We start from the raw sequence: 14,235 nt of genomic DNA on the forward strand, positions 1-14,235 counted from the left end.
CTCGTTAACACAAATTTCTAATCAGCCAATCACGTGGCAGTAACTCAATGAATTTAGGCATGTAGACATGGTCAAGACGATCTGCTGCAGTTTAAACCGAGCATCAGAATGGGGAAGAAAGGTGATTTAAGTGACTTTGAACGTGGCATGGTTGTTGGTGCCAGACGGGCTGGTCTGAGTATTTCAGAAACTGCTGATCTTCTGGGATTTTCACGCACAACCATTTCTAGGGTTTACAGAGAATGGTCCGAAAAAGAAAAAATATCCAGTGAGCGGCAGTTCTATGGGCGCAAATGCCTTGTTGATGCCAGAGGTCAGAGGAGAATGGCCAGACTGGTTCGAGCTGATAGAAAGGCAACAGTAACTCAAATAACCACTCGTTACAACCGAGGTATGCAGAAGAGCATCTCTGAATGCAAAACACGTCGAACCTTGAGGCGGATGTGCTACAGCAGTAGAAGACCACACCGGGTGCCACTCCTGACAGCTAAGAACAGGAAACTGAGGCTACAATTCACACAGGCTCACCAAAATTGGACAAAAGAAGATTGGAAAAACGTTGCCTGGTCTGATGAGTCTCGATTTCTGCTGCGACATTCGGAAGGTAGGGTCAGAATTTGGCATCAACAACATGAAAGCATGGATCCATCCTGCCTTGTATCAACGGTTCAGGCTGGTGGTGGTGGTGGTGTAATGGTGTGGGGGATATTTTCTTGGCACACTTTGGCCCCATTAGTACCAATTGAGCATCGTGTCAACGCCACAGCCTACCTGAGTATTGTTGCTGACCATATCCATCCCTTTATGACCACAGTTTACTCATCTTCTGATGTCTAATTCCAGCAGGATAACGCGCCATGTCATAAAGCGCAAATCATCTCGGACTGGTTTCTTGAACATGACAATGAGTTCACTGTACTCAAATGGCCTCCACAGTCACCAGATCTCAATCCAATAGAGCACCTTTGGGATGTGGTGGAACGGGAGATTCGCATCGTGGATGTGCAGCCGACAAATCTGCAGCAACTGCGTGATGCTAGCATGTCAATATGGACCAAAATCTCTGGGGAATGTTTCCAGTACCTTGTTGAATCTATGCCACGAAGGATTAAGGCAGTTCTGAAGGCAAAAGGGGGTTCAACCCGGTACTAGTAAGGTGTATATAATATATAATATGGATGGATGGATGGATAGATATCAATCAAATAAAATATTTAATTGCACGATTGTCACAAGTTAACCTGTGATTAGTCGCACATTTTTATTTATGTTATGTTTTATTTGATACGTATGTTATGAGTAAAACCACACTCAAAATTGAGCACGAAGACAAAATATTCTTGTAAATGTTTTCAAGTAATGAAGGTGTTTTAAATGCTGCAAATCGTCAGGACACCAAACGAAGCTTTTGCTATGTTTCCACACGGACACTTTAATTGCCGCATGTGTGCGTCATGGCGGATTTTAGTGCTCGATACTTGGCGTGTCAGGAAAGCAAAGATTTAGTGATTTAAAATAATTTTTCTGTGCATTTTGTTTTATTTTTATATCCGAGTAAAGAAAAGACAAAGGACAAAGAAAGGTGAATTCATGTGTGTTGTGTTGAAGATTTGACTTTTACCTCTTTTATATTAATTTATGCATATTTTTAATAAAATAGTCAAACAAAAACTCGTGCTGCGTTATTCACGGGTTACTAAAATTTGATCCGCTACGATGAATTTGTGTTGAACTGTGTGCATTTACGTGTTCATTTTGACAGCCCTGATCATATCCCATTTTCTTGATATGACAGGTAGAAAACGGCCATTTGTTCAAGCAGCAGTTTCCCAGTGTATATCATGAATTTGAGCAACTCCACAGCCAGGTGAAGAAAATGGCACAAGAGCACTTTAGTATTTCACCAGCTTCCCGAGCAGCTATAGAGGTCACCAATATGGAAGTGAGTAACCTTATATAACTCTATTATTTTTCTTTATTACTATAAATGATTATAGTTATAATTCTTACTGAACACCTGGTGTACAATATTGGACTTCAGAAGACTGTTCTCCTGACTTACTCCAATCTCATCTCAGTCAGAGGATCTTTTTTATTTTGTTTTCCGTCTGTTGTCGCTATGGGCATAAGGTTCTTTGTTTGGCTTTGTCTTTTCATTGTCTTTTTGGTAACATCTTTTACAGTATAAAAATTGTTTTTTTCATTGTTAAGCTGAAACACCCAAATCTAACCGGTGCTCTGAGTGGCTACCCACTTCGTAGCACTCACTTAATATGATGCGATGCGGAATGATGTTAAAAGTGAGGCGTGACATAATCATGGTGTCATTTTTTGATTTGACCAAAAATTTATAACGACATCAGTAAGAGTTTCTGTCAGTTTTAAATAAAATCAAAGCATTCAGCTCGAAACAAGAAATGGAACAATTCAATCACAATTTTATATCTTCGCTCTTAGAACATTGTAATTTTTGCTAATCAGGACTCGGTAGTCATCACCTAATGGGTTACACAGCTTTCATTTGACATCTGTCTACATTGGCTTTCTGTCTGGTACAGGGTCCTAGTTTTGTAAAAAGTATTTAAAAAAGCTCCTGCTGGATGCATTGTGGAATTGCTTTCACAATACTCATCCGCTAGATCAGTGGTCCCCAACCCCCAGGCCGCAGACCGGCACCGGTCCGTGGGTCAATTGGTACCGGGCCGCACAGAAAGAATACATAACCACACAGAAAGAATACATAACTGTTATTTATTTCCGTTTTATTTATTATCTGATTCTGAACAGAGATAATAGACATCTGTCTATGACTCACTCTTGATGCAGGTCATGATGCCTCAGTCACATGTCTTACCTCCATCCGCTACCTTCTTAAAGGTGCTGCTCCGGCCGCTAACACATAATACATTACCGCTAAATTAAAACCCCCACGCTAGCAAAATGAACAAAAACCAACACCGTGGATTCACGTTTATTATATTATTATATTTATTATTATATTTATTTATTATACAGTTATCGTTGTTTAAAATGTGCTTTATAAATAAAAATTTGTTTTAATAACTTACAATATTTGTTAAATACACATGACTTCTGTGTCTCTAAAGGTCTTAAAATCGCTGGGTATTACTGATCCCTCTAGTGCATTTACACCCCTCAACTCCTCTAATGGACAACAGGGTGCAGTAAGAAATCCAGCAACAAAGAATCCACGAAATATTGAGGTGAGCATCTAATTTTACTTTCTTATACGCAGTGTTGCCTTTAAAGACGAAACTGCTTTTATTGTCAAACCAAATAATTAATGGAGCTACTACAAATAAGACAAACAGCCTTTTTTCCCTGCTGCTGAGGCAAACTGAAATGTAAATCTATGAGATTTTGGGGCCTCTAAATCAATCAGGTTGCAAACTGGGAGACACGCCGACAAAAATCTTGATAGTGTGGAGAATAAGGAGATTTACAAAATGATTGCATTGCCAAATGTGCTAAAACTAACACCGTTTCTGCAGAAAAAAGTGATAAATAGTCTATTTTTAGACTCCGTCTTGCACTTTTGAGTGCATTTTGTATTATTATTATTATAATTATTATTATTATTATTATTATTATTAAACTTAAAAACACAGAACACTGCCAGGGGTATTAAAAACTAGAGTTAGCGCAGTGTCACTGCGGCTACTCACTCCGTCCCGGAAATAAGATTTGTTTTGCGCATGCATAAAAACACTAAATAATCCATATTGCTAGCGTTAGCCGCTAACCAGGAAGTGGCTAGCGGTATGGATTCTTTACCGTTTTACGTCCAGCTTCACGAATTTCTCTTATTAAAAGTAGAACATTTCCACATTTGGAGGGAGTGAATTAATGAAGGCATTTGTTTAAATATGCTGAAATAAAAAGAGCATCTATATTACCCAAATGGGGTGTAACAAATATAAACTATTTAATTACATTTTTCCATTTATTGACTTTTGTTTATTCAATTTGACTTGCACTAATTTAATACATAAATTTTTATCAATTTAATAAAAAAGTGTATTGTATTTAGTTTCACTTTTATAAAATATTGTAAAATATAATTATTTAACCAAGCAGGCATTTTATTTCGAATTGTTTTAAAAATCTAAACTGTTCATGTTTACAAATGATCAAAAGTTGTTTTTTTTAAGCTGAGAGCCCAGACATGCAATCTGCTCATCCTGGGTTGCTGATCTTCCCCATTCCTTAATACTTAAACCAATTAATTGAATTTGTATAATAGTGTTTTGGTCCTCTTTTAGGAAAAATACAAACAGATACCAAATATATAAAGTTATTTGTCTTTCACTTTCATGTGAAATCTTTCTCTGATTTATAGAATACCAGGATGTTGCCTCCAGCAAAAAGGTTCAAAATGGAAAACTGCAGTGGAGAAAACATCTCCGCTACGGTCAATCAGAACGGCATTCAGAAGCACGAGTCTAATGAGGACTCGATACTGCTCCGGGAGCCACAGGTTGTCCTGACCCGTCTAGAGAGCCTGTCAGATGCTGATGCAGACCCCGAAACAAGGACAGAAGAAGAAGCTACGGACACGGCGGAATACATTGTCGATCCTGAAGCTGGGAAACTTCAAGAAGACCCCGACGGAGAGCTTTCGGAAGTTCTTAACAACAGTGGGAGTGTGGATATTTCAGATCAGGTGAAACAGCTGGAACAAGTGCTGAGCTCAGAAACGTGTGAGGAAATCTCAGACAAAGATGAAAACTGTGACCCTCCACCGATGGAATGTTTGGACGAGGGAGAAGCTTTAGGAGAACCTGTTGTCAGTGAACTAGTGATGGAGACTGTCGAGGCTCAGGAAGAGACCGTTTTTATCCAAACGGCCGAGGGTCTCGTGCGACAGAGTGCTGAGGAACTTGCTTCCAAAGGAATAGTGATTGTGAATGGGCCTGATGGCAGCACAGTGCACATCGAGGCTCCAGAAGGAGTTCCTTTAGAGACTGTCCATGCTCTATTAGGCATTGAACCTGAGAGAAAGACTTGAGTGAAAGCTCCAGGACCTGAAAAAACATTTCACAAAATTGTCATCAAATTTCAAGACAACCATATCAGCATGGTGTTTTTTTTGTTTGTTTGTTTTTTTCTTCCAAAGGAACTTTTTATTGCAGATTTTTGTACATTTGTAAAAACAAATTGTTATTATTATTGTACCAAATTTATTTGCATTGTTTTTGGTTTAGTCTTTGGTTAGAAGGTTGTAGGAGTTCACATAGACCTTATACTTTCACATTTTGTTGCCAACATTGCGTGTCTTCAAGGTCTATGGCCACGGCAGAACTGAGTATTTTGTATACTGTATACTTTGAAGAAATGTACAGTATGAGTGTGAAATACTGCTGAGTTTAAATAGAAAATTGCTTTAAGCAATGAAGAACTGCTCTTGGTATGTGTTTTGGTTTTAAATCGCTTAAGGACGACTTGATAATGTTCATTTAGTTTAGTTTCTGAGAGAAAAGCCAATTTAGTTGTTAAACTAAGATGTACAGAATGGCCAGAATGAAAAGAAAAATGGATAAACAAGTGGATAAACATGTCTTAAGTGTGTACAGTCCCATGTTACCTCTTGTTTCATTGTTACGTGTTAAATAGTAGTTTGTCCAATTCAATAGTTGTTTAAAAAAAGCACTATTTTATTACTTTTTTATATAATCTTTGGACATACTGTTTTTTCAAACATCTCAATATTTGTAATACAAAGAGAATACATAAACAGATGACATTAAAACAATATTTGTGAATGAGCTGTTGCGATTAACGCTTGTTATCTGACCAAACTACTAAAAATAACAACTTCTGTTTTGGGACCTTCACCAGGATGTGATTTGATGTCCCACTGTACCGGTGGTCAAGTTACTCTTCTATTTTCTGCCCCCAGTGTGTCAGAATATCAAACCAATTTTTGTTGTTGTTGATGTAAACAGTTTGGGAAAGAACTGATAATGATTTCTTATGAAATCCCAATAGAACACCGATCCTGTGGAGCCCTAAAGAAGCCACAATGGTCGAATTCATCTACATGGTGTATTTAAATGGAATGAATAAATCAGTTCTGCACTGCCAATACGAACCATTAATTCCTTGAGGATAACTGGATAAAAGGATAACTGTTAACACATATTTATTAGCACATTTTAAGACTATAATGTACACTGAATGTCTTAACAAATAACTATAAAGTACAGGAAAAGTATTACAAAAGGTTTGAAATTACAAAATATATAAGTATATTAAATAAGTCTTGTTTTTCCAACACACAATAAGTTTTCTACAGAAACCAGCAGCCTCCAAATTTATTTTTATCATATAATATGTAATTCCTTGACTGGAGTGTCCCCAAAACATTTTTCTGGTCAATTCTGGTAAAAACGTTGACATTTTGGAGGGGAAAAGCACACACACACACACACACACACACACACACACAAAATCTTTCAATAACAATGCGTGATAAGCATATAGTAAAAATTAATTTTTGCACACAGATTGGCTGAGGAGTCTAAAATTCTGTCAATAGATTAAATTAGAAAACTGGGTTTGAACTAATGTGAATTTGAATAATAATTTTATCCAGATACCAACAGAAAACTGGTCTAAAATGGTTTAAAAAAAAATGAAAAGAACAGTCTGCAATAAATCAATGCTAACATTCTCACCATCTCAATGCCTTGTGGTATGCAAATGATCTTCCAACTTATTCTTGTTGTTTCGTTGCTGTCGCTAAGGCTCATACGTATGGGTTTAAGATCAAAAGCTGAATATCACTCAATATGTGACCTTCCAGTTCCTGATATTAAAATGTGATAATGTAGGGCATGGTTTAACCAACCCATTTTTCACATGATCAATAATACTGAAAACACATGACTGGCAGGTTTCCTGTTTTCTAGTTGTACTCTGTTAATGTATACTCTTTGCTTGGAGCCCTGGGTTTGACCAGTGAATATTGTGTCGGTTGTTAATGGTAGTAAACCTACGTGATAACTACAGAGGCTTCCTGTAGAAATACAAGCCCTTTTATAGCAGAAAACTGATCAAAGCCATTAAACAAATATTAGGAAAAGCCAAATAAATGATCTACTCATTACTTATGATGGTAGCAGGAGAATGACTTTGTAACCATTTTATTTGGGTCATGGCTTCAAACCTCATGTACCAAGACAATGATCCAGTACTTACATACCAACATAAAGAAGCACTTCATTTATTAAAAGTGGAAGGTTTTAGATTTGCATTCAATCATCGGACCTCAACCAGATTAAGCAGAATTTTATCTTCTCAGGTGAAACTCTTCTAAACAAATACCAACTAACAGATGTTCAGAACAAGCTGGGAAAAGCAGAAGCAAAAGAAGAAAGTATCTGATGTCACTGGCTTGACTCAGTTATTGCAATGAATGAATAGTAATGGAAAAGAAATCGTCCTTTTTTTACTTTAACGTTGTCAACTAAATTCTCATGTCATCTCATATTCGTCTTTTGATCTCGAAGCCAAATGTCTAAGAGCAAAAAATACTATTCTGTTTACAAACGCACATTTTCATTTTAGAATGTTACACCGTAACCAAGATACTGTAGAAATGATTATTTTACTATTGCAATGAACACTGTATTAAAGTTACAGCATACACTTCATCTCATTTCATCCGGTTCCATAAAATAAAAAAAATCTATAACTAAAATAAATTAGACAGCTTTGTGGCCCGTCTCCATGAGAAGGCTCTCTAAGAGAATTTTGGTGTTGTCCTGGATGTAGGGTTGATGGAGCCAGCAAGACAGATACACCATGCAGAGATCTGGATTAGCTGTGTGGGCCACTTCCCGTAATATGGTTCTCTTAAGCGCCAGCTCCTGCTTGTAAACTTCATAAAGCTTAGAAGACACTTCAACTGCAGTGGACAGCAAAAAAAAACAAACAAACAAACAAAAAAAAACACATTGTGCATATTATAGAACAATCAAACAGCATAAATATATTGTTCAACATTTACGCTAACATCTTAAAATTTTAAAGCAATACACAAACTCGATTTAAATCCAAACTCATTTTCAATGAATTTGTTTATCATAATTCAAACACACGCTGCTATGACATCATACTTCATAATTATACTAATTGCAGCAGACACACATACAGGGGGTTCAGAAAAGATTTGTTTTGGACGGTCAACACTTTCTAAGAAGGAAATAGTTTTTTTGTATAGTTCTACATAGTTTCACCTGCTAGCGAACCATAGAGAATGTGCTACAGGATGTTTTTTAATCCATAAAAGGTCAGTATAAATATTCTTTAATGAAATAAATGTTAGATTAGTACCGAACTGCTGTGTGGACCAAGTCTGAAACAGTGGTGTGGGTCTTCCTTTCTCTCCATACTGAAATGCCTCTAGTTTACAAATCCCCCTCTCAGCAGACACCATTTTCTCCATTTTAGACAGAATGTGGGCCTTTAAAGAGAAAGGAAAAAAAAACATTGTTTAGTTTATTATGTTTTAACAAAATGTTAGCATTAGGAATAAAAACATGGCAGACACAAGGTCATCATCAAATCCATTAAATGTAAATTACTATATAAAACACTTATTATTTATAAACATGTTTCTGGGTAAAAGCGTTTCGAGCAGCATCGTAAAAATTGCAGTCTAAAAAGATGTTTAATAGACAAAGGAACCTGACATGAGAGACATAAGGATGGAGCTTCAAAAGAAACCCATGTGTAGTCTTGTTCGGTGAAATCGGCACCCGGTGTAGACTACTTGGTCAAGCTTTGATTTAAAACTATAAGACACTTCTTTTAGTATTAGGGTTTATGTTAGACTATTTAATATTTCTATATACTCCCCATTCCTTCTGCCATTTGTTTGTAATATATAAGTTCATTAATGGTCTGAGATCAGAAGGTTTTTTTCCAGTCAAACCAACGTGACTTGAAACCCAGAAAAAATATAATATTACGGTTTCCTTCTTTAAATGATCGGATCTTTACATATTTAAGTGCTTGAAGACAAGACTGTGAATCAGAGGCAATTCAAAGGTTCTGTTTTTGATCCTTCTCAATATTTTCGAAAGAATCTTTAACTGTGAACACATTAGATGACAAACACGGTTTAGATACATGCTTTGTGACAAAGGTATTTCAGTCGTTTCTTGAAGACTTTAATAATAAATTTACACAGTTAAATTAAACTAGACCAGACTATTACTTGCTAACACTGTGTTGACCCACAATTTCTCCATTTTCATTGGCTGCTATGAATATCTTACTTTAGATCAAGTCTTGGCAGAACAAAAATGGTAATTTCTCAATGTTATGATCATGATTCTTTGTCACTTGGTGGATGGGTTGATCTGACCATGCTAGTTGCACACAAAATCCAATCACAATGTAGCTGGAGTTCTCTAGAAGCAGTCCAAACTAAACCTGGAAATGCTATTTATGATGGAATCTGCCCTTCACTCGCACCATACCATCCTCTCTACAACATTCTGTAGTTTGATGCATTCCTCCTCTAGTTCTGGGTTGCTCTCATATGCACTTTTTTCTGCAGGAGCTCCAGACAAACTGTTGCCTTCCATAATGACCTCAGGATCCTTCACAGACCTGCAACAGAGAACAAGGACAAGAGTAAAACTGTGATACTCTAAAGAAAATGCTGACAGTTTAACATTGGGCTTCTTACTCTTTGCTCAGTCTAAAGTTGACTATTTTGGTAGCGATGGTGGATCCTTCATCACTGAGACGCTCCCATTTCAGGATTAAATTATGCCAGTCCGCTGCATTGTCCTTCAGTTTTCTGGCACTTCCAGTCAAGTTGCCTTTTCTTGCAGGGCTTGTGGCTTCTGATTACAGAAAGAAAATTCCCTTGTTTCTTTATTATGGTGCCCATTACAGGAGTAAAAGTATGTGCCATAAGTTTTATAGGCAGTCATGAAAAACACAGACGATAGGGTTAAAGTGGCAGTATCCATCTAAACAAGCAGTAAATTAGTGTCATCACAATATACATGTAGAAATATTTGTTGTTGCCCTCCTTTTCACATTATCTGGAAGTTGGGTCATGTCAACTGGACTTCTATCTGGTTGGATCGAAGTGTTTCACTACTTGTCTGAGCAGCTTCTTCAGTCTATTCTTTCGTCCTGTTCAGATCGTAACACTATAATCTACATCTTCACTCTAAATAAACTTTGTTTTAGTCCATGTGTGTCCACCACAATATATGAAATAGTTTAGTAGTACTGTGCAAGACTTTTAGACACTCAATTTGGATGTTTTCTTCTTTTAAGGACTTTTTACAAAAAGTCAGTAACAACAGTTTTTTCCCGCAAGCAATCAGGCACCTCAATACACAAGACTGAAATGGAACTCTCTCTCACACACACACACACACACACACACACACACACACACTCAAATGTGTTACCGATCTGTACAACCTGAACTTAACACACACTCATTACTCATTTCAATCCATTCCACCATCATTTATTTATTATTAACAGGGTTCTGAAGAAAACGTTGTTTTTACTGTGTACCACTGTGTATAGTAGAATTGACAATAAAAGCCTCTTGACTTGACTAACAAACTTTGTATAACATTTAAAATCTCTAAACTGTGATTCACAGATTCATCTCTATGTGGAAATCAGAGAAAGCAGAATTCTAGATCTAAACTATATGTATAATAAAGAACTAACTAACAAACTGTCGGTTTTTATTCATTTGATTAATTTTGCATTGAAACATCAATAACTTGCCAGTGCTGGTAAATGATCATGTTACTGTATAAATGGGATAATACACAGTCAGGTGAGATTTACACAATATGAATGCCTGACTTAGCATAAAATCACGTAATTTCCATCCATCTGTGGATTACATCTATTTTATACCAAAGGTATTCGCTTAAACCCAGTATAAAGCATTTTTATATAAAAAAAAAAAAAAGCGATGAATGCCAAAACCAGAATAAATGTTTTACACTAAAGAATAACTATATCTATATAAATACAAGCATTATTTAAAGAAAGCCTTTTTCAGATTCATCAACACGATTATAACTCATTGCATTCACTCAGGTCTAAATAAACACTAATAATGTGAGCATCAGAACCAAATTAAACATCTGGTCAATTAAAACATAAGTAACAGTAGCTAGAAAGTACCGGCTCAATCTTATGAGAAAATAATCTTACCATCCATTTTACACGTAACTCTGTCTATAAACTATTACAATCAGTATTAATTCCTCATCTTCTTTGCACTACACGCTATCTGTCTTCCTTGCTGATTATTTCCCTGCACTACATTAAATAATGAAATAATCAGTACTGCCACCTGCTGGACTGATGAGTAACTGAGATGAGCTGCACACGTCTGTGAATAGCAGGTCACTGGAAGGATGTAGCGCCGCATGGCGGAGACTGAACACCTGCACCCCAGAGGCGCATGAGTTTAGTGCGGGACAAGATCTAATGGTGAATGCGGGTGTGTGCGGTAAAATACTCATGTGTTTGCGGGAGAATAAAATCATTCAACGTCTAATGGGCATCTCAAGCGAGATGAATCACCGAGTGCTTCAGATATTACTTTATTATTAGAGAAAGGAACAATACAAACACATTACAACCTCTGTTTTTATTTCATCTTTTACACAAAAAGTCAAACTTAAATCAAACGAAACATGTTTATTAATTAAATGTCTTTTTTATAAATCGATTCTTACATTGTTTTTTTGTCATTGCGTATGTCAAACACTATTTTAAACAGCCATTTAAATGCTTATTATAAAATTAAATGTATTCCCCCATACACCTTTATTGCATATTTTCTCTCCTGCATTTATTTTTATTTTTTAATAAAGTGCATGTTAACAGAATAACATTCTTCCAAAAAATGCTGCACAATTTAATTCAATTATAAAATCTGAGAGTGGGTAACTGATTTTATTTTCAGTACAATTAGCAAAACATTTACAAGACACTTAGGCAAACATTTCTAAAGAGAACATAAAGAATAGTGGCATGATTTTTCTATCTATAATTAAAACTCATTGTAAAATATTAAAACTCTGGAATAATTGGAAGCAAGACAGACTGCAAAATCTTGGATGGAGAACTTCTGAATAGATTCCTTGGAGTTCACCTTGTCTTCCCTTCCAAGCACCAGGGTGGATGTCTGTACTTCTGGTCCTAAAGTGATAACAGACTCCATTTACAGTTCTCTCCTCATTTACTAAATAAACAAAACAAAAAAATTTATCTTACCTTTCCAACTCTTCACACCGCTGCCACCAAATCTATGAGGTTGTCGTCTCTTCTTTATGAACGAATCTGGGTTCCAGCTGTATCTTCTTGTCATGTACAACACATTAAATCAATCAATCAATCAATCAAAAGCCCCAGGAGGTTTGTACAGCCATCTTTGTATATTGAGCTGCATTGTAGTTATATTAGAGCTTATTTTTTGCTTATTACATTGGCTAGACTATTAGAAAATCTATTAGTCACCTTTCTAGCCATTAATATTAAATTATTATAAAAACAAATTATTCATTCTACAAAATCACAAAATCATATTTAATGATTTGCAAACTAAGACAACACACAAATAAAAACTTATAAAAAAATGACAGTTAAAGAGATTGGTCTGTTGACTGATTATATTTACAATGTTTCTACTTACTGTAAAGTGTGTGTATAAAACAACCTAATTTAATCAAGTTTATAGAATTAAATGTATTATTTCACACATACAGTATTACTTGTGTAGGTGTATCAGACCCATTGTAGTAATTCTTCATGTATTAAGGCAAAAGAATTAGGGGGTTAGATTTCATGCAGGTGGGTTAAATGTAGCCTGCTTAAATAATACCCCCAAAATACTAAATCTGTTCATGTTATAGATTACATTTATTATTTTATTGTACAAAAATGTGCAACCCATATGGTAAACAAAATATATTTTTTTGGCCAAAATATATTTTACAAATATGTTTAATATATGTTGTATGCTGTAATGCTCAATAAAATATATTTTTAAAATCGAAAATATATTTCATTTAATCCAATATATATATATATATATATATATATATATATATATATATATATATATATATATATATATATATTTGAATAAATGATATATTCTTATTAAACACTTTGTTCTTTACATAGTTGAATGTGCTGACAACACAATCACACAAAAATTATCAATGAAAATCAAATTTATTAACCCATGGAGGTCTGGACTTGGAGTCACACTCAAAATTGAAGTGAAAAAACACACTACAGGCTGATCCAACTTTGATGTAATGTCCTTAAAACTAGTCAAAATGAGGCTCAGTAGTGTGTGTGGCCTCCTCGTGTCTGTATGACCTCCCTACAATGCCTGGGCATGCTCCTGATAAGGTGGCTCCTGGACAGTCTGTGGTGCAATGTGGCGTTAGTGGATGGAGCGAGACATGATGTCCCAGATGTGCTTAATTGGATTCAGGTCTGGGAAAGTCCATAGCATCAATGCCTTTGTCTTGCAGGAACTGCTGACACACTCCAGCCACATGAGGTCTAGCATTGTCTTGCATTAGGAGGAACCCAGGGCCAACAGCACCGGCATATGGTCTCACAAGGAGTCTGAGGATCTTATCTCGGTACCTAAAGGCAGTCAGGCTACCTCTGGTGAGCACATGGAGGGCTGTGTGGCCCTGCAAAGAAATGCCACCCCACACCATTACTGACCCACTGCCAAACCGGTCATGCTGGAGGATGTTGCAGGCAGCAGATCGTTCTCCATGGTGTCTCCAGAATCTGTCACATCTGTCACATGTGCTCAGTGTGAACCTGCTTTCATCTGTAAAGAGCACAGGGTGCCAGTGGCAAATTTGCCAATCTTGGTGCAAATCTTGGTGCAAATGCCAAACATTCTGCACGGTCTTGGGCTAAAAGCACAACCCCCACCTGTGGATGTCGGGCCCTCATACCACCCTAATGGAGTCTGTTTCTGACCGTTTGAGCAGACACATGCACATTTGTGGCCTGCTCAAGGTAATTTTGCTGGGCTCTGGCAGTGCTCCTCCCGTTCCTCCTTGCACAAAGGCGGAGGTAGCGGTCCCGCTGCTGGGTTGTTGCCCTCCTACGGCCTCCTCCACGTCTCCTGATGTACTGGCCTGTCTCCTGGTAGCGCCTCCATGCTCT

General features: G+C 36.6%; 2 protein-coding genes across 2 annotated transcripts in view; one reads left to right on the forward strand and one right to left on the reverse strand.

Annotated features, from left to right (window-relative positions):
• The window catches only part of znf839 (zinc finger protein 839), an 11,520-nt gene extending 5,734 nt beyond the window's left edge, over positions 1-5,786 (forward strand). The window contains exons 5-7 of the mRNA XM_046854934.1: positions 1,796-1,942; positions 3,108-3,224; positions 4,361-5,786. Of these exons, the coding sequence (XP_046710890.1) occupies positions 1,796-1,942; positions 3,108-3,224; positions 4,361-5,029 (933 nt within the window). The 3' untranslated portion in view covers positions 5,030-5,786. The remainder of the gene's footprint in view (positions 1-1,795; positions 1,943-3,107; positions 3,225-4,360) is intronic.
• A 1,364-nt stretch (positions 5,787-7,150) lies between these two features.
• LOC124389559 (cyclin-dependent kinase 2 interacting protein) lies at positions 7,151-11,360 on the reverse strand. Its single transcript, XM_046854939.1, has 5 exons — positions 11,236-11,360; positions 9,722-9,881; positions 9,510-9,642; positions 8,359-8,488; positions 7,151-7,930 (listed from the first exon to the last, which is right to left on the reverse strand). The coding sequence occupies exons 1-5, from the start codon at positions 11,240-11,242 to the stop codon at positions 7,728-7,730; spliced, it is 633 nt and encodes a 210-aa protein (XP_046710895.1). The 5' UTR covers positions 11,243-11,360; the 3' UTR covers positions 7,151-7,727.
• Between the last annotated feature and the right edge of the window lie 2,875 nt (positions 11,361-14,235).

The sequence above is a fragment of the Silurus meridionalis genome, chromosome 8 (genome assembly GCF_014805685.1).
Source record: "Silurus meridionalis isolate SWU-2019-XX chromosome 8, ASM1480568v1, whole genome shotgun sequence".
Classification (NCBI taxonomy): domain Eukaryota; kingdom Metazoa; phylum Chordata; class Actinopteri; order Siluriformes; family Siluridae; genus Silurus; species Silurus meridionalis.